General features: G+C 38.7%; 1 protein-coding gene across 2 annotated transcripts; it reads left to right on the top strand.

Annotated features, from left to right (window-relative positions):
• The first annotated feature begins 1,580 nt into the window (after window positions 1–1,580).
• On the top strand, window positions 1,581–15,302 carry clns1a (chloride channel, nucleotide-sensitive, 1A). Of its 2 annotated transcripts, XM_036585590.1 has the most exons (7): window positions 2,045–2,163; window positions 6,407–6,543; window positions 6,815–6,931; window positions 7,880–7,990; window positions 9,150–9,323; window positions 10,942–11,008; window positions 14,718–15,302. In XM_036585590.1, coding segments are annotated over exons 1-7 (726 nt in total). In that variant the 3' UTR covers window positions 14,719–15,302. The 2 variants fall into 2 exon arrangements, with proteins under 2 accessions (XP_036441482.1, XP_036441483.1); XM_036585589.1 differs by lacking the exon at window positions 14,718–15,302 and having other exon boundaries at window positions 1,581–2,163; window positions 10,942–11,012.
• The last annotated feature ends 243 nt before the right edge of the window (window positions 15,303–15,545 follow it).

The following is a 15,545-nucleotide window of genomic DNA, read 5'->3' as shown; positions in this document are numbered from 1 at the left end:
CATCAGTAAGAGTACACACTTTGCACATTTTAGTGCACAGTTATTGTTTATTTACCAAATACAGCATATTTTGGGGGAAAAATATATATATATATATAAAATGTGCAAACGTTTTTGATGTTTTATTTTTTCCCACCACATGAAACTTTTTGTGAACCAAAATTTGCAGAAAAATGTCAAAAGTTTATTCTTAATGACCTTAATGACCTGATTCTTAATGTCATTTGACCAGGTGGTGTTCAAACTTTTGCATATGACTGTGTGCTTATTTATAACCTGCTGGTGCAGGGGCTGTGCTCCAATACACACACTTGTGTTACAGAATGTTTAGCTAGTGCTTACTTGTGTTCTAGAAGTTCTAGAATGCCTAGGTGCATCTTTGCTCTAGAAAGCTTAGACACTGCATGTTTACATTCTAGAAAGCTTAGATACTGCATGTTTATGTTCTAGAATGCTTAAATACTACAATGTTTATGTTCTAGAAAGCTTAGATACTGCAGGTCTATGTTCTAGAAAGCCTAGGTACTGCATGTGTATGTTCTAGCAAGTTTAGATACTGCATGTTTATGTTCTAGAAAGCTCATGTACTGCATGTTTATGTTCTAGAAAGCCTAGACACTGCATGTTTATTTTCTAGAATGCTTAGATACTGCAGGTTTATGTTGTAGAAAGCTTAGGTACTGCATGTATATGTTCTAGAAAGCTTAGATACTGCAGGTTTATGTTCTAGAAAGCCTAGGTACTGCATGTATATGTTCTAGAAAGCTTAGATACTGCATGTTTATGTTCTAGAAAGCTTAGATACTGCAGGTTTATGTTCTAGAAAGCCTAGGTACTGCATGTATATGTTCTAGAAAGCTTAGATACTGCAGGTTTATGTTCTAGAAAGCTTAGATACTGTATGCTTGCATAGATACTGCAGAATGTTTCACTGGCTAGTCCCCCTACACCTTTAAAAACAAGGCTTTTCAAGGGATCTTTAGTAAAGAAAGTTCCCCCTCAGTCTGAAGAACGCTTTCAGGGTGCAAAGAATCGTTTAATCATGCAAAGGGTTCTTTGACTGCTCATGGTTTTATGTAGAATCCTTTTCTTTACTAAAGAACCTTTGAAGATCTATCGTTTTTAAGAGTGCACCTAGCAAACTGATTTTACTAAATATGATGTAGGGAGCTTGGGAGCACCTAATCCAGCATCTTATTATTATTTTTTTCCCCGGTAAATGAATTGCTATGCTATTATTTTGAGATACGGAGTCATTATTTTTAAGTCATTATTTTGAAATGCCTATATAAGTGAGAAATAAAGTAACGAGAAGGTATGTCAAAATACTGAGATGGTTATTCAAAATAACGACTTATCATCTCAAAATAATTACTTAGTATCTCAAAATAATGCGATAGTTTCTCTAAGTAATGACTTAGTATCGCATTTTAATGGCACAGCCGTTCACCTAATAAAAAAAAATAAGGGTGGTAGATTTTTGAGAGGGACTTAAATTACGTAAACAATTTCGCACACACGCTTCTAATCACATCCCGACCTGAGAGCGGCAGTGGCGTTCAGTTCAGCGTGCAGCCTCAATGGGAAGTGAAGTCTTTTGTGTCCTGGGCGCTGATCGCGGCTGCGTTCCATTATGCGCACTCGTGTCCTACCTAGGACGCCTAGCCGGCCGTAAGAACGCCCGGGCGTTTAGAGTTCTATAGATAACACAGGTGCGCGTATTGGAACACAGCCTGGCTCTCGTGTGGCGCGCATGGAAACGGCATCAGGACGGAGTGAAACAGTGGGACTGTGGCGGTTTGACGGTTAAATTCAGTTTAGTGAAGGCTGTTCTCGTCGCCGAAAGCTGCTAACCTGCTAACCTCCGTGTCTGACAGCTGTGCCGCGCGGCCCGGAGCTGGAATTTACGTTTCCCGTAGCTTAGCTAGCCAAATTAGCCAGCTTTGGGAGAATAAACAGGTCAGCGCAGCGGAAAAGCACCGCCAGCCCGCAGAGGTTGTGGTGGTTTTCGTCTCAGGGAGTCGGTTTAATACGTTTGGACGCCATGGTTCTGTTAAAAAGTTCGCCGCCTCCTAACGAGGGTGTTCGGCACCAGCAGGCCGAGACAGCAGCGGTTCTAGACGGGAAGGAACTCGGAACAGGAACCCTCTACGTCGCCGAATCGTGAGTGACTTCATTCATAACCTGCTGGTAACCGTTAGCTGGTTAGCTTAGCTATAGGGCCCGCGTTATCTCCAGTACGCGCACTTGTGTTCTAGAATATTTAGCTAGTGCGTACGTGTGTTCTAGAACGTTATGGTAGCGCGTACGTGTGTTCTAGACGCTCCAGGACGTCTAGCTCGTGGGCTCTAGAATGGTTAGCAACTGCATGTTCATGTCGTAGGATGCTTAGCTAACGTTACTCTTACAAAAGATGGTTCTTCAAGGGTTCTTTAGAGAAGGGAATCGTTCTATTTAGAACTATTTCTGGACATATAAAACCGTTTGCGTGCTTTAATGGTTCTTTGCATGGGGAAATCGTTCTTCAGATTGATTGAGAATATGTTAATATGTTGTAAGTGGTTCTGTATGGAACCTTTTTGAAAACGGTTCTAGCTATATCGCACTAGAAAAGGGGTGCTGCTATAGTTACGATGTCAAGCTTGTACCAGTAGAAGAGCCATAAACAGCACGTTTTTCATCAGCCTGAAGAACATTTCACCATGCTGAGAACCGTTTAAGCATGCATGGTTCTTTAAGTGCGCATTGTTCTATATAGAACTATTAGCTAGCTATCTAACCCTTGGACCCTAAAGAACCCTTTAAGAACCATCTTTTTAAGAGTGCAGTGCATGCTTGAACTCTAGAACGTTTAGCAAGTGCGCATTTATACTCTAGAACGTTTAGCTAGTGCGTGCTTGTGTTCTAGAATGTTACAGCAGTATGTACGTATGTTCATGTGCCCCTGTGCTCTAGATAATGTGTAGCGACTGCTTGTACATATTATAGAATACTTAACTGCACTCTTAAAAAAGATGGATCTTTAAAGGTTCTTTAGTAAAGGGAATAATATCTAGAACCATGGGTTCTATATAGAACCATTTCAGGTTGGTTCTTTGCATGCTGATATTGTTCTTGGGGTTGATGGAGAATGTGTTGTATATGGTTCTATATGGAACCTTTTTGAAAATAGTTCTATATGCCACTAAAAAGAGGTTCTGCTATTATTACGATATCTTGAACCAATAGAAGAGTGCTTTTTGGTGCTTTGTAGAACCATTTTCAAAATGTTTTATATAGAACCTTAAACAACACATTCTCCATCAGTCTGAAGAACAATTTCACCATGCAAAGAACCATTTAATCATGCAAATGGTTCTTTGAGTGTTCATGGTTCTGTATAAAATCATTATCTAACCTTTGAACCCTAAACAACCCTTGAAGAACCATATTTTTTTTAAAGAGTGTAGAGCATACTTGTGCTCTGGAACATTTAGCTAGTGCACATTTGCAGTCTTGAACATTTTGCTAGTGCATACTTGCGTTCTAGAACATTGCAGTACTACATGTGTGTTCTAGACATTTCAGCATGCCTAGCTCATGCACACTTGTGCTCTAGAGAATGCTTTGCAACTGCTTGTTTGTATTGTAGTAAACTCAGCTAACTGCACTCTTAAAAATGTGGTTCTTTAAGGGTTCTTTTGTAAAGTAAATGTTAGCTCTAGAACCATGAGTTGAGTTGAGATAGAACCATTTCAGGCTGGTTCTTTGCACGCTAAAATCGTTCTTCAGATTTGTGGGAAATGTGTTGTGTATGGTTCTATGTGGAACCTTTTTCAAAATGGTTCTGTACAGCACTAAAAAGGGGTTCTGCTATTATTACGGTGTCAAGTTTGTACCAGTAGAATGCTTTTTGGTGCTGTATAGAACCATTTTGAAAAAGGTTCTACATAGACCCAAAACAACACATTCTCCATCAGTCTGAAGAACAGTTTCACCATGCAAAGAACCATTTAATCATGCAGATGGTTCTTTGAGTGTTCATGGTTCTGTATAAAACCATTATCTAACCCTTGAACCCTAAAGCACCGTTGAAGAATTGTCTTTTTTAAGAATGTAGTGCATGCTTATGCTCTAACATTTAGCTAGTGCGTACTTGTGTTCTAGAGCATTATGGTAGGACGTACGTGTTCTAGAGCATTATGGTAGGACGTACGTGTTCTAGAGCATTACGGTAGGACGTACATGTTCTAGACATTCCAGCACGCCTAACTCATGTGCGCTAGTGCCCTAGAGAATGCTTAGTAACTGCTTGTTCATATTGTAGAATACTCAGCCTTAGTAAAGGAAATGTTATATCTAGAACTGTGAGTACTATATACAACCATTTCAAGCTTAAATGGTTCTTTGCATGGTGAAGTCTTCAGATTGATGGAGAATGTGTTTATGGTTCTGTATAAAACCTTTTAAAAAAAATAGTTCTAACTTACGTAGCACTAAAAAGGGGTTCTGCTGTTACTATAGTGTTGTACCAATGAAGCTTGTACCAACAGAAGGACCCTTTTTGGTGCTATATAGAACCATTTTGAAAAGGTTTCTGTATAGAACCATAAACAACACATTCTCCATTATTCTGAAGTACTATTTTACCATATGAAGAACCATTAAATCATGCAAATGCTTCTATAACCCTTGAAGAACCATCCTTTTTTAAGAGTATAGTGCATGCTTGCCCTCTAGAATGCTTAGCCTGTGCGTGCTTATGTTTTAGAACGTTAATGTAGTATGTACGTGTGTTCTAGACGTTCCAGAACACCTAACTAGTGTGCACTTGTGCCCTAGAGTGCTTAGATACTGCATGTTTCTATTGTAGAATGCTTAGCTAGTAGAGGTGGCTGATATGGGAGAAATGTCATATCACGATACCTTAAACGATATTTATTTTTCTGACATCTGATATTATTTATTTAATGATTTGTTGTTAAGACACTTAAAGGCTTAATGTTCTGCCAGTTTGTGCTTGGCTCATTTTTTTTTGCATGGGAGTTTATATATTACACAAGTACACTAATTGGAACACAGCCGGTGTGCCTACACTGTAAAAAGTGGCTCGTCAGATCTTCTTTAAAAAATTACTTCATGCAGTAACAAGCAATAGAACTAGTTTTATTCAACTCAAAAAATTACTTTGATTGAAAGAATCGTTCATTCAAAGTATTTATTTAGGTTGAATGAAACTAGTTAATTTACTTGTTACCACATGAAGTCATTTTTGAGCCACTTTTTACAGTGTAAGTTCTTTCAGCTGTTGTCTCCCTGTATGAGCACCCGTCTCTAATAGTGCTGGGCGATATGGCCCCAAATCAATATCACGATTAATTTAGTGCTTTACCTCGATTACGATTAATGAACGATTATTTTGATTTCGTTTTTTTTTTTTTTGGTTTGTTTTTTGGCCTCATAGTTCACTGACAAGGTTTGTACTGTAAATATTCTCTGCATATCTTAATGTAAATCGTCTCAACAGCCAGATCGGAATTCACGTTGCTTTTACGTCAGTCCAACTCGACATTTGTCATAATTTGGTGCTGCTGAGACTCATAAACATTTGGGGTGATTTTTCTGTACAAAAATCAGAAGAGACTACTCGAGACCATTCGAGATTTTTAAAAGAAATGTCCGAACGCAGCCGTAGGAGAACGAGGCTGCAGCGTCAAAGAACGGTTAAAAGTCTGATAGCAGATTTTAAAGAATCTGAGGACGTGAACCAAAGAAGTGACCGCGCCCTTTTTACGGCTCGAACACATTCCGGGTGATCAGCCCAGCTGTCAGTCAGTGAAGCTTCATGATGGCTCCTGTGATGCTGGTGAAGATGAAGCTGATCCTCCGGGGGCGACTGGCGCTCGTTGGCAGTTATGATTGTTTACCTCTGGATGAGCCGCGTGAAGCTCTGTTCTTTTGCGCATGCGAGTCAGTTTAGGAGCTGATCTGTTCAGACTGATGTCGCATACAGATCACATTTAAAAGATAATCTGAACAGCCAAACAAATAAATCGGGTTTGTTGAGAAAATCACAACACAGCCTTAACTTCCATGGCACAGAGTGGACGTGGCGGAGTCACGTGACTACACACGTGCAGTATTAAGTTTAGGGGACAGTATATGAACACACAGAGTGGGGAAATGATTAACCGAATTTAAAAAAATCGAAATAACCGACATTGGCAAGATTACGTCGGTTAGAGGTTCTGCATGTCGGTTTCGATTAATCGGCCAGCCCTAGTCTCTAATGCTTTAAACATAGGTCAACAGTGTTTCCTCTGTTTATTTTGGGTGCGCTGTGTGTTCCTAGGAGTGATAGCTGAACTATTTATTTTGTCTTTTAAAACACATTAAACTATAACCAAACGGTATCCTGTCTTCTCAGCCGTCTGTCTTGGTTCAATGGGTCAGGGATGGGCTTTTCGCTGGAGTACCCCTCCATCAGCCTCCACGCAATCTCTCGAGACCTAAGCGCTTACCCTCGAGAGCACCTGTACGTGATGGTCAACAAAAAGCTTGATGGTAAGTTGTTTTAGACCTTCTAAGCCTTTAGATCTATGTACAAAATGCCCGATTTTGCAGGTAAGGAATGAATTACGTTGTGAATATTCTATTAAATATCAGTATGAAGACAATAAATAGCCTAAATTTTAATGCGTTTTTCAGTCATGGCTGAGCTTCGGCCACAGTAGACCTTTAAATCATGCTAAGCATCTTTGTGATTTGCTCAAAGTTCTCTCTTCGGTCTCTGCGTGTTAAAGCCATAGCTTAACTGAAATTACTGTGATTGCAGATGAAAACGAAGCTGAGATGCAGGAGCGAGCTCCAGATGATGAAGAAGAGAGTGACGATGACAGCGAAGATGGGGTCATCACAGAGGTCCGATTTGTTCCCGGTGATAAAGCAGCTTGTAAGTGTGTGGTTAACTGCTCACTTCATTTAAAACATTTTAGAGATGATCAAACCGTTTGCACATCACTTTCTGCAGAGCTGCACAATGTGGACCAAGTGTGTTATGACTGTGATGTAGCATGTTGCAATTTGCAGTGTACATTCAGAAATAATAATGCACTTTAATGAGCATATCTTTAAATGAGACTTAAGATGATGTAGACAAAAATATGCATTTATCAGTTCGCATGAATGCTCAGATAATTCAGCACATGATTTCTCTAGAGTACTTGGATGCCATACGTGTAGGCCTTTAAAGTTTCTCACATATATATATATATATATGTGTGTGTGTGTATGTATGTATATGTGTATATATATGTGCATGTATATAAGTATGTGTATATATATGGTTCTTTGTATGGTGAAGTGGTTCTTCAGATTGATGGACAATGTGTTTATGTACTTTTTGAAAATAGTTCTACATAGCACTAAAAGAGCTTTTGCTGTAGTTATGATGTCAAACCAATAGAAGAACCCTTTTTGGTGCCATGTAGAACCACAAACCACACGTTCTCCATCAATCCGAAGAACAATGCCACCATGCAAAGATATATATATATATATATATATATATATATATATATGTTCATTCAAATGGTAACTTTACAGGGGAAGGCAAAAACATTCTTTACTTTTAACGTGAGTCAACGGAAGTTTTTTCCAATCAATTTTGGGTCATTTCCTTTGGTCCATTCATCATAAAATTTACACAAAAAGTTAAGAGCAACAGGCATTTTCTAATTATGTCAAAAAGTGAAAAAAAACAAACATGGTGATACAAGGTTTTGTTTCGACAGCAGCGAAATATAAGTAAGTTAATAATGATATATATTGTGTATTAATATAGCAGTTATTATCTCACTGTAAGCTGAGATTTTTCCACTGTGTGTTCTGTGTGTTGCAGTGGAGTCCATGTTTTCTGCCATGTGTGACTGCCAGGCTTTACACCCGGACCCAGAGGACGCAGAGTCAGACGATGATTTTGAAGGGGAGGAGTATGATGTGGAGGAGGCAGGTGAGGTGTAATCTCTCTCTTAACTGAGAGATTTGTGATGCTTTTAGGACATTTTTCCTCTAAGAGTCTTGGTTCCTCTTAGAGGTTCTTCTTCATGCTGTTTGAGAGGTGTTTATGCCAGTGGCAGAGGAAACGTTGCATGGGTAGATGGAAGAATGGATTCGACAAATTATTGCTAAACTCTGGAAGCAAATTAATACAGTCAGTCAAGAAACTGAAGATGAAAATAGACATCTGCCATTAACTACTTCAAGAAATACAAGCTGAAGCTTTTGAAATGGCCCTCTCAGTCCCATACATGAACATCACTGATAAGCCATGCGACCTTAATGTGACGCTGAGATCGGAATTCATGTGATTTTTTTTTTTTTTTTCCACTGCGTGTGCTCCATCATTCATCGTTACCATGGCAGCAGTGCCGACCAGAAGTTAAAGCCTGTAAACGGTGGAAAAGCAGCTCATCTCACCTTTTTCTCCTTCGTCTCGCTCTAATAATGAAGCTGAGAGCTGATCAGAGTTAATTATCTCAGCAGCGAAGCTCGTTCTGCTCGTTAGTTTGTGCTGATGATGAACGTGATTCACTCACGTGACGTTACTGAGTAGGATGTGCTCATGAGGGTCATTTCAGGACGCCGGTTCGTCACATTAATGACAGATTTGAATCACTTACCTAAACGAGTGTGAACCATCGTGTCAGAGAGATCGGATTTGAGCAAAAAATCAAATCGAGATATGAGGCTTGTAATGTGAACGTAGCTTAAGTGCTGGCGATAACTAAGGGTGTCCAAACTTTTGCCCTTAGCAGAATTACTGATTTTATTATTTATTTATTTATTTATTTATTTATTTTTTCAGTTTATCAAACATATAGTAACTGCAATAATATTTGCATAAAGATGTTATTTTTTTTTTTAAAAGGTTTGCTGCAGAGGTTGTGCTTACCTCTTTTCACTTCAAAACTCAATATAATATCTTATTTGGCCGGAAGGAGGGTGGGGGCAAACATACAACGGTACATATTAGGGGTCTGGACCCACATTTCTGGACAAGCTGCTTCGGCATAATGGCTGTTGTAAAAGTGCTACACAGATAAAATTGAATTGACTTGCATGTAATTGAATTGAATTGCTCACTGCTCTCCCTCCACTGTCTTGTCCAGAGCAAAGCCATGGAGATATACCCACATTTTACACCTATGAGGAGGGTTTATCACAGCTGACAGCTGAAGGCCAAGCCACCTTGGAGAGGCTGGAGGGGATGCTGGCCCAGTCTGTGGCCGAACAGTTCCACATGGCCGGGGTTAGGACTGATGAACCGTCGGCTGAATTTGAAGGTGAATGGCTGGGGAAAATGTAATGTAACAGCTGACTTTTACTTACCTCTGTTACCTTTTAATCAGCATTTTCAAAAACTATTTAATGTGTTCTAGACGTTGTGTGGAAATATCTGTAAATAGTGCAGCTCTACTCTTACTGCCCATCTGTCATAATCCAGATTATATAAATAGAATTATAATGAGTTGATTGGTTAAAAAAATCCATCTGAATTAGAACTACACCGCTGATGTGTATCAGTCGGCTGCACCAGTTTCCATGGTTATGCTACGCCAATTGGCATGGTTAAGGTACACCCATTTCTATGGTTATTCCACAGCCATTTTCATGGTTTTGATACATTCATTCCTTAGTTACAGTACACCAATTTGTATGGTTACATTACTCCCATTTCCATGGCTGCATCAGACACATTTTCATAGTTATGGTATGTACATTTTCATGGTTACACTACACCCGTTTACCGTGGTTATGCTACAGTGTATCCATGGTCACACTAGAAGTAATGAGTTGGGAGAAGATGCGCACCATGACTGGGCTGAATGCTGTTACAGTGAAGATGAAGAGGCAACAAAGGTTACTTAAGATATTCAAAACTATAGAACAGAATAAGAAGTAAAGAGAAAGTAATTTGATGAGAGGGCAGTGGTCGTAGTGTCCCCCGCACCTCTGAGACTGGAATCATGACCTTGTGTTTAAACATACTGAAGTGATGAGTGTGCTGGGATTAAATAATGCTGATCAACCACCAGGTGGCAGTAGCAGGCCAAAGGATGCCAGTCAGTAGAGAAAGTGTTGCACTGCTTCATGCTTAATGTGGGGAAGTACAAGACATTTTCATTTAGCTATAAGCAAAATTAGGCATTAGATCATCACCGCAACTTATTGCCATGTAAATAGTCTTCAGAAGGGAAAACGACTGTGATAACGCTTGGAAGAGTGACAGGCTGGATGTGTAAGTGTGATCCACAGTTAGGAGATAGAGGCATTTCAACCATTTTCTATTATACACTGATCAGGCATAACATTATGGCCACCTCCTTGTTTCTATGCTCATTGTCCATTTTATCAGCTCCACTTACTATATAGGTGCACTTTGTAGTTCTACAGTTACAGACTGTGGTCCATCTGTTTCTCTGCATACTTTGTTAGCCCCCTTTTACCCTGTTCTTCAGTGGTCCGGACCCCCATGGACCCTCACAGAGCAGGTACTATTTGGGTGGTGGATCATTCTCAGCACTGCAGTAACACTGACGTGGTGGTGGTGGTGGTGTGTTAGTGTGTGTTAGTGTGTGTTGTGCTGGTCTGAGTGGATCAGACACAGCAGTGCTGCTGGAGTTTTTAAACACTCACTGTCCACTCTATTAGACCCTCCTACCTTGGGCGTCCTGGCCACTGAAGAACAGGGTAAAAGGGGGCTTTGCATCTTTATCCCTGAAAACTGTCTGTATTTGCTCTTATTGATGACTAAAGAAGGATGACTTTCTCTTGTAATTTGTTCTTCCTGTCTGTTTGTTGTCCAGCCCAGTAGATCTATAATCAGTAGTCTTCTGAAAAGGTCAGCAGGCTGTATTTATGTGGTTTTGTGTTTTGTTTCTTCTTTCTGTCTCTCTCCAGACGGAATGGAAGTTGACCCAAATTCTGCAGAAGCTGGACAGTTTGACGATGCTGATGTTGATCACTGGTAATCACTCAGCTTTGAAAATATTTCAATACTTTGCTTTTTAATTAGTGCTAATTTTACAAGTGAATATGGGTCGTTCTCCATACCACAAAGTTTGCAGGGCTTTAAAAGATGCTTGAAATATTAGGCACAGGTACGAAAGTCGGTATGTACATTTTCACAGTTGACATAAGATGAAATAACACTTTTCCCTTACGATTCTCTGATTTTTCTTTTCTTTTTTATCCTGTTTCATAGTTGCTCTGCATCTGTAAAACAGCTCAGCACAAAACCAATTTTAAACATTTGAGAAACTATTATTAATATAAAACAGTATTTTTAAGAGGTTTAGCTTAGAATCTTTGCGTTTTATATCATTAACGTTATACTACATTTAAAAAAAATAAATTTTTCATTTGTCACAGAGATTTTGGTCACTGCTGTTATCAGGACTCTTATATTACATTTTAACACAGTATTTTCAGCTCTATTAAACTACTTCTTTGGGCCGAGGCTCATCAGAGAGGAAACGTCTCAAGGCCTGAGAAGGCGAGTCACACTCGCTCACTATATTTCATTCTTTTATTAATAATTTTGTTCATCAGGCAGCTCATAACTTCTATGTGTCACCGCTGTTATGAGCTTTAATGGCTGGGTAATTAAAATTTTGTTAAAATAATGCCATAAATCATTTTTATTACTAATTTACAAAATCCTCAGTTTTAACCTGAATGTCACTGAAGTCATCATGACTGGTGTTACACCATATTCACACAACACCAGTGACTGCAAAATATGTTTGGAATTAAGCTCCTTTTTGCATATATGATAGTAGATGATGTTAATGGACACATTAAGGTTATTTAGTTTTGGGATGAAAGAAATGTATTTTCTGAAAACATATCCACCTGAATTCCCACTCTAAATGGAGAATGACCCATATATGTCATAGGCAGTTACTGAGGAGTGGACAGTGAAGGTGTTTTGCAGTATGTAGCTATTATATTGCTTTTTTATTGTGATGTGCCTCGCAATATTTTAAAAACACATTCATAAATCAGTAAAGTGATGTTAAAGATGAGCCTTCATTATTTTGACCAAAATAATTTATTTATATGCATTACATAAACCTTGACTCATAAAAACACCTAAACAAGCTCATCTAGAACTGCGATGATCACAACACAGTTAAAAAAAGAAAAAAAGGTCCTTATTCATTAAAGTTGTGATCGTAAAATGAGTGCGTATTAATGCACTTAATAATCCGATCATAATCAGATTTCTGCAGTTATCCAGTTATTCAGATGGTCATGTAAACACCATACTCAGATCTAGAAATCTGATAAAGAGAGCTGGATTTTAGCTCAGTAATCAGATTTCTCAGTGCATGTAAACTCTTACTCTGATTTCTGTCGGATTTCTCAGTCTGAGCATGTGCAGAACAGACGGTGGATGTCATGAGATGCAGCAAAACACTGTTGGAGCGGCGCTGAAACCAAACACGAAATAAAGGATTTGAATATTCTTCATCTTCTAGATGATTTAAGTTCATATTTTTAGGTAAAGTTGTGCGATGTTTTAAAAAAAAAGCCGCGGTATGAAGTTTTACGTTATGTTTATGGCTGGTTGCAAAGCAGAAATCTGATTACTGTCTGACTCATGTAGACCTGGAGTTTCCCATTATCTGATTACTCAAGTGCATGTAAACGTGTTGATCAGATTACTGACAAAATCTGATTTTCTGCAGTTATCAGGTTATTGAGTGCATGTAAACACACTCACTGATAGTTTTGTTATTCATCAGTTTAATCTTTGCCTTATCTTTACAATTAAACTCGTCTGGTAGAAGTGTGTAAATTTGAGCGTAATAGTTTAATAACCTGTAAAAAATGCTTGATTTGCAGTTAAGAACAATAATATAAAATACATTAAACAATAATAATAATAATCTGTGCACATGGCAGTTCGGTAGATAAGTGGATGTACTTATTTTACATGCTCATTGGTATAAACAAACGCTGTAACTATTCCATGTTCCATTTAAAGACATTTTACTCTGTGCTTTTGTTTTATATTACTGACTCTGCCCACAAAATAAACAATGCAAATAACACACTCAGTGCAGACGCATCTCACACACTGCAGTAATACAGCAGTTAAATATGTTATCTCAGGAAAATAATAATCATGGTGCCGCCTTAAAAAAGACATTTTGTTTATTTCACATTTTATTCTTTCCAGTTGTCGTAATTTTAACCCTATAAAGTTTGGTCAATAGGGGGAGCAGTGCACTCTCTGATCAACCTCAAATCCGCCTCCAAGCACAGCCATTAGCTCACAGTTCGCTGGATCCTGTTGTCTTATTGGCTTCCTACAGAAACATCTGCATGAAAAGGGCTGCTATATGTAAATGATATGTAAATGAGTTGCTGGTAGGCTGGTGCTCATTTGTGTAGTAGTTCGTATGTCATTAAATGGCAGTAAAATCTGCTCTTTTTAACATAACTTTGTAGAATAAGGGTCACTCTTGATTGGTTAGAAGACTTATTTGCATATTGTTCTATGAGAGGTGCAATGGCCAATATCGCTATAACGATTACCAAACAGTACATTGTGCTGCCCTGTTAGATAGACGATAAGCACCTGTCAGAGTTGGATATCTTTGAGGTCAGAGGCGAATTATTTTAGCTGTGAATACAAAAAGGAATGTAGTTCCTCACCAGGAGTCTTAAGTGAACATTTTCGAGGCTTGGCCCACAGACGAATAAACATGAGTGTGTCCATAGCATAAGCCCCGCCCACTTTACCCTGATAAGATGCACCCAGATGCTTAGTTTTAATCATTGAGTGCGTTTACATGCACCTAATAATCTGATAACTGAAGAAAATCAGATATTTTCAGTGATCAATAAACGTGTTTACATGCACCTAATAATCCGATAACTGCAGAAAATCAGATTTTGTTAGTAATCTAATCGTGTTTACATGCATTTAGTAATCCAATAACTGCAGAAAATCAGATTTTGTCAGTAATCCGACCAGCGTGATTACATGCACTTGAGCAATCAGATAATGAGGAACCTCCTGGTCTACATGAGTCAGACAGTAATCAGATTTCTGCTTTGTTACCAGTCAATAAACCCACAGAATGACATAAACATAACATAAAACTCAAACTTCATGCTGCGGCTTTTTTTTTTTTTTAACACTTTTCCACTTTATCTGAAAATATGAACATACATCATCTAGAAGATGAAGAACATCTAAATCCTTCATTTCGTCAAGCATGTATTTGGTTTCAGTGTCGCTTCAAAAGTGTTTCGCTGCGTCTCGCGGCGACGCTGCTGCTTATTTCCGGTACCGCTGTCTGTTTTCACACGTGCTCAGACTGAGAAATCCGAAAGAAATCAGAGTAAGAGTTCACATGCACTGAGAAATCTGATTACTGAGCTAAAATCCAGCTCTCTTTATGGGATTTCTTAATCAGAATTTTTACAGGGTTTTTTTATGCTGTTTACATGACCATTTGAATAATCAGATAACTGCATTATGATTATGATCGGATTGAGTGCATGTAAACACACTGGTGATAAATGAGTCTGAGGAGCGCCTTTACATTTCCATGCACTGTATAACGTCAATTTTTTGATACTGTATTGAAATAAGGACCCATCTTGGTGATGTATTTAGATCTCGTGTCTGTATCTAACTGTACGTTGTGTTCCTGCAGATGGAGCGCAAGCCTCCGACACTAGCTGAAGCACTTCAGGGCCACAGAGTGATACTGACTCTGTTCACCAGGCTCTTCCGCACTGCCCTGTGCCCTCAGTGGAACTCTCTGGGCTGTTGTTTACCAAAGCCCACGTTTCCCCAGCTCTAATACACCATTTCTGTTTCTGATGTTGTGTTTTGTACTTAAGACCAAATTATATCAGTTCTCCAAAAGGAAGTGCTATTTGTATGAAATATTAGGAAATAAAATAGTTTTTGTACAAAGCATTTGTCCATAGTGTCTCAGTCTCCCCACAGAACAATATGTCCCTTTTGTGTGTTTTAAAGGCAACGATTATATATTGAAGCGTGACTCAGAGAACTTTGCGTGGTTAAATGGTTCTTCTCTGATACAGAAACTGCTGTATACGGTCCTTTAAAGAACCTTTGGTACTATATTCCTTTTTAAACTGGTTTCTGTTCCAAATGGGCTGCTTAGATCAGCACTGGCTAAAAATGCTCAGACTATTTTTAGGACCTGTGATATTGGGACAGAGATGATGACAGACTTTCTTGTAGATCCCCACTTTCTTCCTCAAGCTGCATTTTTCTGTTGATATCTTCTGATGTCCTGCTCTGAGGAAGACCCAGTGCAGTCACAACCTGTCAGTGTTTTGTTTTTTTCCTTTTATGCTTTGATGTTCCAAGTTTATTATAAAGGCATTTTTTGTATTTGCCTGCTCTGTGTGGTGCACTTGAGGTAAGCCTTTCTCAGCCTGGAGTACTTTGTTATTTTTGAGTGCTCAGTTTTCTTCTTTTTCCATTTCTTTTTCTTATGTAAAAATCC

This window comes from Colossoma macropomum, unplaced genomic scaffold, assembly GCF_904425465.1.
Source record: "Colossoma macropomum unplaced genomic scaffold, Colossoma_macropomum, whole genome shotgun sequence".
Lineage (NCBI taxonomy): Eukaryota > Metazoa > Chordata > Actinopteri > Characiformes > Serrasalmidae > Colossoma > Colossoma macropomum.
This window is presented reverse-complemented; position numbering and strand designations above follow the sequence as displayed.